A 12,905-nucleotide genomic window follows, 5' to 3' on the forward strand; every position below is an offset into this window, starting at 1 on the left:
GGAGCAAGCAAGCCTTCTGTTCACTTCAGCTGCCTGCTGCCAGCCGCCATCTTGGTTGGCAGTTAATTTGCATATCGCCCTGATTAGCCAATGGGCAGCATGTCGGAGGTATGGTTAATTACCATGTTTGTCTATTAGATAGGATATTGCAGTTCAAAGGTCATTTGTTTCAAATATTTTTTCTAAAAGCTTTTTTGAATTTAGCTTACCCCAGTAGAATAGGTATGTAGGCAGAGGGCTGGGAAGTGGTGTTCACATTCTGAGCTCTTGGTAAAGAATAGCTTTATTCTATCCTACGTTGAAAGTGATAGAACAGTCTATGATTTTTTAAAAAGACCTTACATGAAATACTTAGGATTCCAGCCTCAATTATACATTTTTAATTTTATTTATTTGTTTTTTGAAAGTTAATTTTCTCATTTTTTAAAAAATATATTTTATTGATTTTTTACAGAGAGGAAGGGAGAGAGACAGAGTTAGAAACATCAATGAGCGAGAAGCATCGATCTGCTGCCTTCTGCACGCCCCCTACTGGGGATGTGCCCACAGCCAAGGTACATGCCCTTGACCGGAATCGAACCCGAGACCCTTGAGTCCGCAGGCCGACGCTCTATCCACTGAGCCAAACCGGTTAGGGCAATTTTTCTCATTTTTTTAAATCCTCACCTGAGGATATGTGTTGTTTTTTAAATTGATTTTTAGAGAGAGAGAAGCATCAATGTAAGAGAGAAACATCAATCAATTGCTTCCCGTTCGTGTCCCGATCTGGAATCAAACCCACAACCTCTTGGTGTATGGGATGATGCTCCAAGCAACTGAGCTACCTGGCCAGAGTTCAATTATACATTTATTTAAATTGTTCATTCATTCAACTATTGATTGAGCACTTACATGTTAGGCACTGTACCAGACCCCAGCCACAATATAAGTTATACTCCCTGCCCTTGAGAAATTTATAGTCTAACTAGAGGCCCGGTGCATGAAATTCATGCAAGGGGACGGGTCTGGGGGCAGGAGTCCCTCAGCCTGGCCTGTACCCTCTCCAATCCGGGACCCCTCAGGGGATGTCCGCTGGCTCCTAACTGCTCATCTGCCTGCCTGCCTGATCACCCCTAACTGCTCCCCTGCCAGCCTGATCGCCCCTAACCACCTCTGCCTCGGCCCCCACCACCATGGCTTTATCCGGAAGGATGACTGGAAGATGTCCAGTTAACCTGGTCTAATTAGCATATTACCCTTTTATTAGTATAGATAGAAGTGTAATGACTGTAAAGAAAATAATTGCTGTGTAATTGCTTTCTCTGTACCACAGTTTCCTTCTCTGTAAAAACACTAGAATAACGTACCTACCCATGGTGTTGATAAAATAAATGGACTAATAAAATTAAAATGGTTAGAACAGGAGCTTTGCACTGTTAGTGTTATTAATAATTAATGTAATAAGTCTATAATAGAAGTGTTGCACAAGGTAAAGCGGAGTGTCAGCAGCCCTATTTTGAGAAGATTGGAACAGACTTTACTGGTACAGAGGCCCTAGATTTTAAAGGATCAGGAGTGGTTTTACAGATGTTGTAGAAGAATGCAAGAAAGTTTATTGAAGGTAGAGGAAATCATGCATGAAAAATGCAGATATGAACCAGTCTAGATCAGAATGATTGGGATGTATGGCACAAAGTGGCGGGGAGGTTAGAGTCGGGGACAAGTAATGGGTAGCCTTTTCTGCCATGCCAGAGAGTTTCCTCTCTGTGTCGATGCAGAAACTAGATTAGAAACACTACCCTCACATCAGTCTAATTTGAGAGCTATGGGTTGGCTCACCTCTTGTACCTGTTGTGTACCAGGTACCTTGCTAAAGTAAATCCAGGAGCTACAAAGGTGTCAGCCTGCTGTGTGTTATCTCTTGAGCAGTGAAAATCCTCAGCTAACAGAGCTCTGTGCTGATATAGAAAACACCTGCCACAGACTGTGAAGTGAGTCAAAGCTAAGAGTGAAGCCCAGAGGGAATCCCAAGATCTCAGGACTAAAGAAATGGATTGTCAGCATACTGACACCAGTGCTTTCTGATGCACTCACACAGACTTTTGCTTCAGGGGAGTCCGTGGACTGATTCCATTGTTCCTTGACATCCAACACTTCCGTCAGGTTGTCTTTATCCTAATTTTTCAGGGTGTTTCCTGATTTCTTGTTACACGGTTATTTCCATCTGTTATCTGAATTCTAGATTCATATGTAAAAAATTGACTTGGGACTTATTTTAAAGCTTTTCAAAGTTATCCCTGTATTCACTTGTGATTTAAAGAGTAGATATATTAATATTGTTTGGAAGACAAAATAAGGTTAGCATAACTTAAATTCTAAATATTACCAATTTCAATATACTCTTTAAATTTTTAAAAATATTTTCATTGTGATAAAATATATATAACATAAAATTTGTCATTTAACCATTTTTAATTGTACAATTCAGTGGCATTAATTACATTCACAATGTTGTGCAACCATCACCACTGTTTATTTCTAAGGCCTTTCATCACCCCAGAAACTATATCTTTTATTTATTTATTTTTTTTATTTCTTAAAGTATTACAAAGAGTATTACACATGTCTCCTTTTTCCCCCCCTTGACATTCCCTCTGCCTCCCCCACCCCCCAGTGTCTTGTGTCCATTGGTTATTCTCATATGCGTGCATACAAGTCCTTCGGTTGATCTCCTACCCGCCACCAACCCTCCCCAGGGTTCCCACTGTAGTTTGACAGTCTGCTCAATGCTGCTCTGCCTCTGTATCCATTTTTGTTCATCAGTCTATAATGATCCTTATTATCCATAAATGAGTGAGTTCATGTGGTATTTTTCTCAGCTTCCCAGGGGCTGTCTCAGTCTCACAGGGGCCATCTAGGCCTCACAGGGGCCGTCCCAGCCCCACAGGGGCCGTCTCAGCCTCACAGGGGCCGTTTCAACCTCACCAGGGCCGTTTCAACCTCACCGTGGCCGTTTCAACCTCACCGGGGCCGTCTCAGCCTCACCAGGGCCATCCCAGCATCATGGGGGCCATCCCAGCCTCACGAGGATCGCCTCGGCCCTAGGCCCTACAGGGGCCATCTCAGCCTCACGGGGGCCGTCTCAGCAACATGAAGTTTGGCATTCTGTCCTTTTTTGGGCGGCTCCTTGCTGGACAAAATCTCCAGGCGTTCCTGGCGACTGAATATCTGGTATGATTGCTTGGATTTCGTTTTCTACCAAGTGCACAGACTGCCTGTCTGCCGTCTCCCAGTGTCCCATGTGAGACTGGATCTGGTGGACCTGCCTGTGCATTTGCTGGTACAGCAGTTCCATGTTGCCGGCCCAGTCGGATCCGGCTCCAGCTTCCTCCGAACCTGATTCTGCTTCTTGAGTGTGTCCCTTATGTATGCGAGGAGTTGAAATCTGCATTCTACTGGGCTGGGCTGCAAAAGCGCCGGTGGTTCCCTTTGTGCCACTGGCACAGCTTGGGTGGGGATGTAAATTGAGTAGGGCAGGGTCCCTGGGAATCACCAGGGCAGAGCAAGGGGCAATGGTGTCTCTGCGACTCCTTGCCTCTTCGTGACTCCGTGTCTCGCGTCCCCGAGTGCCCGCGAGCAGCTCCGCGAGACAGCCACTCTCGCTCTCCGGCCCGTTGCAAGGCTTGTCCTGCCTCTCCCCGTAGGTGTCTGGGACCTCAGTATCCCACCCTAAACAAGCTCAGTGGATTTGAGAGTCTGCATCCCCTTCTGATTGAAAAAAACCGTGCATCCAGTTGCAGCCCACCTGACTTGAGACTCCGCACCTCCGTTCTTGGAGCCTCTGCACAAACTACTCAGTTTCAATGCTCTTCTTTCTTTCCTTCCAGTTGTAGAGCTTTCACTGGGCCAGCTTTCCCATGGTTCTGAATAATAGCTGTTTGTCTTATAGTTGGTAGTCTCGATGTTGTTGTGGGAGGCAGCACGCACAGGTCTGTACCTTACACTGCCATCTTGGTTCTCGAGAAATGTTACTTGAAAAAAATAAAAGAGGATATGAAAATGTCCAATCAAAAGATGATAAGCATCTGAAGAGACATGGTTTGTGATTCTAGAAATGAAAAATGCTAATTAATTAAGCCAATACTTCCCACTTCAGAAACTATATCTTTTAAGTAACCATTTCTCACCACCACTCCCACAGCCTCCTGGTAACCTCTAAACTACTTTCTGTCTCTATGAATTTGCCTATTCTAGATATTTCTTATAAGTGGCATCATACAAAACTTGCCTCTGGTATCTGGCTTATTTCACTTACCATATTTTCAGGGTTCATCCATGTTGTAGCATGTATTAGAACTTCATTCCATTTCATGACTGAGTAATATTCTGTTGTATCTGTGTGCCACATTGTGTTAATCCATTCATCTGTTGATGGACCAACTCTTGGGTTGTTTCTACCTTTTGGGTAATGTGAATAATGCTGTACTGAACATGGGTATTTATTTGAGTCCCTATTTTTGGTTATATACTCAATAGATTTTTTAAGTTCTTCAAGAGCAGGATACCTGTTTTCTTTGTAATTTTTCTACTCCCTGGCAGCTAGTATCACTTAGGAATCACTACATAAACATTGAACTAATCAGGATATCTGTCTATTTCCTAACTTTCAGCAGTAGATTAGAGACATGAAGACTGGTTGCTCGGCCATAAAACTGGTATCCAATGAAAGTTTAAACTTTTGTTGCTGTGTTTCATCAAGGCAGATTGCTAAGTTTGAACTTCTTAGGAAAAAATTGCTTTAGCCTAAGACTATATACTGATAACTGAAAGACTAACTAGGTTGTTTCATTTTGTGTGGGTCTGTTTTTTTATTTTTAACAGTGAATGCATAAAAATACAACCAACTGACATCCAGCCTGACATATTCAGCTATTTGTTGCACATTATGTACACGGGGAAAGGACCAAAACAGATTGTGGATCATAGTCGTTTGGAGGAAGGGATTCGCTTTCTTCATGCCGACTACCTTTCTCACATTGCAACTGAAATGAATCAAGTGTTCTCACCAGAGACTGTGCAGTCCTCAAATTTGTATGGCATTCAAATCTCAACCACCCAAAAAACAGCTGTCAAAGAAGGGCTGGAGGTCAAAGAAACGCCTCCCAATAACAATGGGAACAGAGCTGCTGTCCAGGGTGACCACCCCCAGTTGCAGCTTTCTCTTGCTATTGGGCTGGATGATGGCACTGACCAGCAGAAGGTCCATCCTGCAGCCCAGGCCTTGGAGGAACACCAGAAGCCTCCAGTGTCCATCAAGCAGGAGAGATGCGACTCAGAGTCTGTGATCTCCCAGAGCCACTCCTCATCCTCATCCGAGATGACAGGCCCCACGTTCACCGAAAGTAGCATCAAAATTCACTTATGCCATTACTGTGGAGAACGTTTTGATTCTCGTGGTAACCTAAGACAACATCTCCATACCCATGTGTCTGGATCTCTCCCATTTGGCGTCCCTGCTTCCATTCTGGAAAGTAATGACCTTGGTGAAGTGCACCCACTTAATGAAAATAGCGAAGCTCTTGAATGCCGCAGGCTCAGCTCCTTCATTGTCAAGGAAAATGAGCAACAGCCTGACCACTCAAACCGGGGTACCACAGAGCCTTTGCAGATCAGTCAAGTGTCTTTGATCTCCAAAGACACAGAGCCAGTAGAATTAAACTGTAATTTTTCTTTTTCAAGGAAAAGAAAAATCAGTTGTACCATCTGTGGTCATAAATTTCTCCGAAAGAGCCAATTGCTGGAACACATGTATACACACAAAGGTAAATCTTACAGATATAACCGATGCCAAAGGTTTGGTAACGCATTAACCCAGAGATTTCAGCCATATTGTGAAAGCTGGTCTGATGTCCCCCTGAAAAGTTCTCGCTTGTCGCAAGAACAATTAGACTCATCTTGTGCCTTAGAGTCAGAGCTCACACAAGAAAATGTGGACACTATCCTAGTTGAGTAGCAGTTTCTTCAGAATTTTTATATCAGTTCTGACAGAATTCACATGCATTTTTTTATTCATAAATTATTTTCCTCCTCAAGTTCTGTTAACTTTTCTTTACTATTTATCAATAGTTTTAACATTGTCATAATATATTAATTCATGGTTTTTAAAATAACCTTCAATGAGGGCTGTGAATGTCTTATAAATTAATTCACAATTTGAAAATCAAAAATCAATGTAGTCATATGGAACTTCAGAAATAAAGAGTTATTTATAGAATTTCTAAGTTTTTCCAGGTTGTAGAATCAGTAAAATCAAATTAATATGAAGTAAATGAAATATTTTTTAAAGAATACTCTAGACTGGCACTTTTGGCTAATGTTTCACATGAATAAACCCCTAAAGAATTATTTTTAAATATTTTCTGCCATATAGGAAATGAATAGTTATTTTAATGCATAACTATGTTATAATGTATAAAATGTGTTTTAAGCATAGCTATACCAAATCATGGGTAGTTTTTAAATTATGTTTTACTTACTAGCTCTGCAACATTTTACATGGCTTTTATTTACCTTTTAACATTGTGAGCATACCTCATTCTTTTTTTTTCTTTTTTTCTTTTTTTAATATATTTTATTGATTTTTTACAGAGAGGAAGGGAGAGAGATAGTTAGAAACATCGATGAGAGAGAAACATCGATCAGCTGCCTCCCGCACATCTCCCACTGGGGATATGCCCACAACCCAGATACATGCCCTTGACCAGAATCGAACCCGGGACCCTTCAGTCCGCAGGCCGACGCTCTATCCACTGAGCCAAACCGGTTTCGGCGATACCTCATTCTTAATAGAAAATATTTTAGTTACAAAGAGTGAAAAGGAGCAGGGTCAGACATAAAAAATCCTAAAGAGTAACAGGTACATACACAGATGACCATATGAGACAGAGATTCAGAGAGATCTGCATTGACTAACACCCCAGTGTTATTACCTTAATCCAATGTTTTCTTATTTTTTTAAAAAATATTTTTTATTGATTTCAGAGAAGAAGGGAAAGCGAGAGGTAGAAACATCAATGATGAGAGAGAATCATTGATCGGCTGCCTCCCACATGCCCTCTACTGGAAATTGAACCCACAACCTGGGTATGCCTGACCAGGTAGCAACCATGACTTTTGAGGACATTTTCTGACAGCATCAGAGTTCAGTCAGGAGGGAGCTCAAAGAGTAATCCACCTCATTCTAAGGGTGTAAAGGTTTTCTCTGGGTAAATTGAGGTTAGCTGAATTATGAAGTGGTAAATTTTTCTTGAGGGTTGAATGAAGAAAACCATTGGGCATTGTCTGAAGGAGTCAAGTTTCTACCTTAGACAAGTGAGTAAAGCTTCCTGGGGTCAAGACTGATATGTGCGGAGAGCAAAATCTATCTATGGATATAGGATCAATTGTACTGTGAGTGGTTAAAGTAAATGTGTTGCCCTTTGGGGTCAGAACTTTATCTAATCTTTTCTATTTTTGTTAATTGATTTCAGAGAGGAATGGAGAGGGAAAGAGAAAGAGAAACATCAATGATGAGAGAAAGTCATTGATCAGCTGCCTCCTGCACACCCCACACCGGGGATTGAGCTGGCAACCCAGGCATGTGCCTTGACCAGGAATCAAACCATGACCTCCTGGTTCGTAGGTTGACGCTCAACCACTGAGCCACACAGGCTGGGCCTTTATCAAATGTTAAATTTTACTACACTTGATCTTAGCCAAAAGGCCAAATGTTAAATTTTAAATCAAGTAATTATTCTAATTCATACTGCTCTCAAACATTTCATCTCATAGGATGAACACAAATATTAACATTGATTTTCATGTACAGTGGGGCCTTGACTTACGAGTGTCCCGACTAACGAGTTTTTCGAGATACGAGCCGTCTCTCGGCCAATTTTTTGCTTTGAGTTGCGAGCTAAAATTCGGGTTACGAGCCAGCTTCAGATACCCCACCGCTAGTTGGCGCAGCGAACGTCACAGTGAACGCCACAACATCAGCCCAGCATCACGTGTCTCACTCGTTCACTTTAAGCGGTTAGCTCTTAGTTGAAGCATCAGTGTTGTGCTCGCATTTGTGCTTGCAGTTATTTTGCAAAACTTCGTTTTTTCAGCCATGGATCTGAAGAAAGTAAGTGCGAAGGACAGTGCTGAGAAGAAGAAGCGGATGATGTGCATTGAATTAAAGAAAGAAATTATCAAAAAACATGACCAAGGTGTGCGTGTGATCGACTTGGCGAAGCAGTACGAGCGTAGCACGTCCACGATCTGCACCATACTGAAGCAGAAGGAGTTGATACAGGCTACAACTCCAGCCAAGGGCGTTAAAATAATTTCTAAACAGCGCACATCTATCCATGAAAATATGGAGAAGCTGCTAATGGTGTGGCTAACGGAGAAGCAGCTCGCAGGAGATACCGTGACGAAGGCTATAATCTGCGAGAAGGCACGAGCTATTTACGCTGATTTGCTGCAGCAGACCCCAGGCACTTCAGTGGATGAAGCATCGAGCGAGCCGTTTAAAGCCAGTCGGGGCTGGTTCGAAAATTTTAAAAAGAGGACCGGCATTCACTCCGTTGTCAGACATGGTGAGGCAGCGAGCGCGGATATAAAGGAAGGTGACATCAACGAGCTCATCGAGGAGCACTCCAAGGAACTGACAACACAGGAGCTAAAGGAGCTACAGACGCAGCAGCACACGGAGGTTTTGCAGGAAATAGATGACACGGAGGAAGAGGAGGAGGTTATCTCTGTAAGTGAGATAAAGGAAATGTTGGGAATGTGGGAGAAACTTTCAGATTTTATTCAAAAGAAACACCTAGAAAAAATTGCAACTGGATGTGCGATGGAGCTATTTAATGACACTTGCCTAACTCATTTCAGAAATATTCTGAAAGGGAGGATGAAACAGATCTCATTGGACAGGTTTTTATCGAAAACTGTAGATGAAAGTGATGAAAGCGTGGCGAAAAGGGCAAAAATCAGCAAATAAGATTCAGTTATTCAGTTCAGCCTTTCTCCTCCAACTCCATCAGCATCTTTAAGTCGTTTGATCTCCAGGGTAAATGCTATACATTAAACTCAATAAAACAAGTTTATTGCACTACATTCTATTTTTCAGTATTGTGTTTTTATACAGTACAGTGGGGCCTTGACTTACGAGTTTAATTAGTTCCGAGACCAAGCTCGTTAAGGAGCTCGTTAACTCAAATTACTCCATCAACTCAATGCAAAAAATCTGTCGAAAGACAGCTGGTATCTCAAAAAACTCATTAGTCGGGACACTCGTAAGTCAAGGCCCCACTGTATTCATTATTTTTTTAAAAAAATATGTTTTATTGATTTTCTACAGAGAGGAAGGGAGAGGGATAGAAAGTTAGAAACATCAATGAAAGAGAAACACCGATCAGCCGCCCTCTGCACGCCCCCCACTGGGGATGTGCCCGCAACCAAGGTACATGCCCTCGACCGGAATCGAACCCAGGACCCTTGAGTCCGCAGGCCGACGCTCTATCCACAGAGCCAAACCGGTTCTGGCTGTATTCGTTATTTTTAAATACATTTTTCTTATTTAAAAACATTTAACAAAACAATTGTGGTGTTTTTTGGGTATCCGGAATGGATTAATGGCATTTCAATTCATTATAATGGTGAAAATTGATTTGACATACGAGTAATTTGAGTTACGAGCTCCGTCACGGAACGAATTAAACTCGTAAGTCAAGGCCCCACTGTATTTTAGGCTATTTAGGATATATTCCTTAGCCATCTTCAAGTAAAATTTTATTTTTTTTCTCATTTTTATTGTTTCTCATACATTTTCTGACTTTTCTCTGTTCTTTACTACTTCCTCAGTCATTGGTCCTTGACACAAAAAGTTTGTATCTAAAGGATGTGATTAGGGGTGCATATAAGTTGTGGGGTAGGGCAGTAGTTCAGGGCAAGGTCTGGAGAAATGGTAAGAGTTTATTTGGGGTTGATTGGCCATGATAGACAAATTTAAAGCAGAAACATAGCTACATTTGTGGGGGTTGAGAAAATAGTGGTTAACTGTATTTTTATTCTTATTCACATAGTTCTTTTATTATTAGGACTTCAAAGCAAATGTTCTTTCCTTAGTCTTCATTCTATTCTCTGATTTAGGAAGTGGAAAAATATTAACTCCATTTTATAGAAAAAAATCTCCAAAGCTGGGTTCTGGAGAACCAGTAAATAGTAGTGTGGGAACTGACCCACTTAATTTGTTTTCATTTGTTCAACAGGCATATTTTTAAAATAACTGGTATGACTAACATTGTGTCCTGAGTGTAATTTTTAAAGATATGATTTCTCACTTAGAAGATTTACTTTGTATAAAAAAAGTTCTTCCAGCTAAACCCTTTAATGTTGACTAATCATCTGTAAAATGTAGCTAATAATTTTAGCCATACATAATGGTTTGCATCATTATTACCAAACTAAAAACTGGAAATGCTATATGCACCTTAATCAGTGTATCAGACAAATATTAAACAGACATTTTCCTCTTGGATTAGGTTAGAATTTTTCCCTCTTTTCCAGATTCTACACATAGTTACTTCCTGGAGAAAAACAGTCTATTTTAATAATTGTCCTTATTAGCATATTATAAGAACTCACTATCTGATAAGTGCAGTCTGACTCATAAGAAAACCAGAATTTCTTGATTTATATTGTATCTTTTGAGATTATTATTTCTTGCTCTGATTTTCTGTTTGTAAAATAGGTATAAGCTATCCCTACCTCACAGGGGTATTGTGAGGATTTGTATTAAAACTGTGTTAAGCTCTTCTTATTATTGATAAAAACCAGTCATATAAAGAAAACTATATGTATTCTATTAGTATAGCTGAATCTGTTAACTTCAATATTCCAACCCATACATTCTAGAACATCTTAGAAGCAGTCATGTACTATTCAATACTCAATAATTGACAGTATTCCTATTTTTACTTTTTACAAATACTCTAGAAACAACAGTGTTGCCAGAATTCCTATTCTACTATAGCTTAATCATTAGTATTTTTCTTTAGACTTTTCCAAGAAGGTTATTAGTTCTTTTCATTTTGGGGAATAAAACCTTATCAATTTCAGCTTTATTGAAAGTTTTCCCAAACATATTGTTTATACCTAGGGAAAAAAAAGAAAATAGTGAAAATATTTTTATTTCTTTGATGTAAGTCATTTAAAAAGTAGATGGGGACAAGAAATGGAGTGGTGATTATAACAGTAATTCATTATGTTCTATTAAAATAGTATTGGAAAGGCTTCATTTAAACAGAAGGAAACACATATAAATCATGGAAAAAGAATCTGGAAATGTATAATTCCACTAATGTTGATTTGCACAGGCATATATAGTCTTGATGGTGTAACTGATTTTTTGTAGTAATTGAAGGAAGAGTAGGCCAAGTGGCGAGTTTTCATAATATAATCTGTGACTTGGTATATTTTAAATTAAGTGTAGTTCTGTGGCATTTTATTATAATTAACTTTTACATTCCTAGAGTGAAATCTGTAAATGAGTATTCTCTGCTGTACTTCTGTGTTTGTATGGCTGGACTTTTTGAAAACTGGTGAGATTACACAGTCCCAAACCTGGATGTCTTAAATACAAGGAATCACACACTATGATTGTTGTCTTCAAGACCTTGAAGAATCCACTGTGCTTCAGGATGTATTTGTGCACTTGATTACTTAGTAGATATTGCCCCAGTGCAGTTCACATTAACTGTCATCAGCTCTTCTATTTTGTGCCAAATAAAATCATTAGATTAGATCAGATATCAACTTAAATACTTTCACAGAAACTTGGATTTCAAAAACTTATACAAGAAACAAGGCCTACAGAAGAAATCTTCAAATATAGGTAACACATAGCAAGATACAGGAGCCTGAAATCAATAATACATTGTATGCACTGTGAGTTTGCTTCAGAAACATTCTTTTAGAAAGTTTTGTATAGAAGAAAAACAGTGGATTTGATGTATTTTATCATGACAAATAAATTAATGTGACTTGATCATAAACATAATCTTTTATTATCTCAGTTTATAGAATGTGTTCTTATTTTATAGTCGTATCTGCCAAATACCTTCCTAGTGTCAAGGTAAGTAGTCTCTGTGCCAGGTAACATTTTGGATGTGTGATGCAAAAATGTACCAGTGAGCAGTTCTTACCAACCACAATCCATTTCTAGAAAGAAAGGTAATACCTACACTTTCCCCAGAAGTTTCTTGCTTTGCTCTTTTCTTTCTTCCCTATTTGCTCCCTACTGCTTCTCCTCCAGTAACAATAATCTGCAACAGTGATTCTCAACCAGGATGTATTAGGGTTCTTCAGAGAAACAACCCAACAGGATGCAAGGGAGTGAATGTGTATGTGTGTGAATACCCCACAGTCCAGTCAACTTGACACATGAAAGATTGATTGATTGATTATAAGGAATTGGATCGCCCAAAAATGGAGGCTGAGGAGTCCTAAGATATACATTTGGCAAGTTGGAAACTCAGGAAAGTTGATGGTGCAGTTCCAGTTCAAAAACCAGAAGCCCCACAAAGGCAGGAAAAAGCCAATGTTCCAGCTTATAGTCAAGCAGAAGATCCTTTACTCCAGCAGTTTTCAACCTTTTCATCTCTTGGCACATAAACTAATTACTAACATTCTTTGGCACACTAAAGTATTTTTTGCCAATCTGACAAAAAAAGTACAATTTTTACTTACATCAGACTGCTGTCTTTTTTCTTTTTATTTATTGATTTTTAGAGAGAGAGAGGAAGGGAGAGACAAACATTGATTTATTGTTCCTCTTATTTATCCATTCACTGGTTGCTTCTTGTATGTGCCCTGACCCGGGATCGAACCTGCAACCT

The 12,905-nt window shown here is 39.9% G+C and overlaps 1 protein-coding gene across 8 annotated transcripts in view; it reads left to right on the forward strand.

Moving 5' to 3' along the window:
- Positions 1–12,067, forward strand: part of ZBTB25 (zinc finger and BTB domain containing 25) — a 31,291-nt gene extending 19,224 nt beyond the window's left edge. For 7 of the 8 annotated variants that reach the window (XM_059693771.1, XM_059693790.1, XM_059693763.1 and 4 more), the window contains 2 exons: positions 4,861–5,801; positions 8,130–12,067. In XM_059693771.1, the coding sequence (XP_059549754.1) occupies positions 4,861–5,801; positions 8,130–9,007 (1,819 nt within the window). In that variant the 3' untranslated portion in view covers positions 9,008–12,067. The remainder of the gene's footprint in view (positions 1–4,860; positions 5,802–8,129) is intronic. The other variant, XM_059693816.1, reaches the window with a different exon arrangement.
- Positions 12,068–12,905: the final 838 nt, after the last annotated feature.

Source organism: Myotis daubentonii, chromosome 1, assembly GCF_963259705.1.
Source record: "Myotis daubentonii chromosome 1, mMyoDau2.1, whole genome shotgun sequence".
Taxonomy (NCBI): domain Eukaryota; kingdom Metazoa; phylum Chordata; class Mammalia; order Chiroptera; family Vespertilionidae; genus Myotis; species Myotis daubentonii.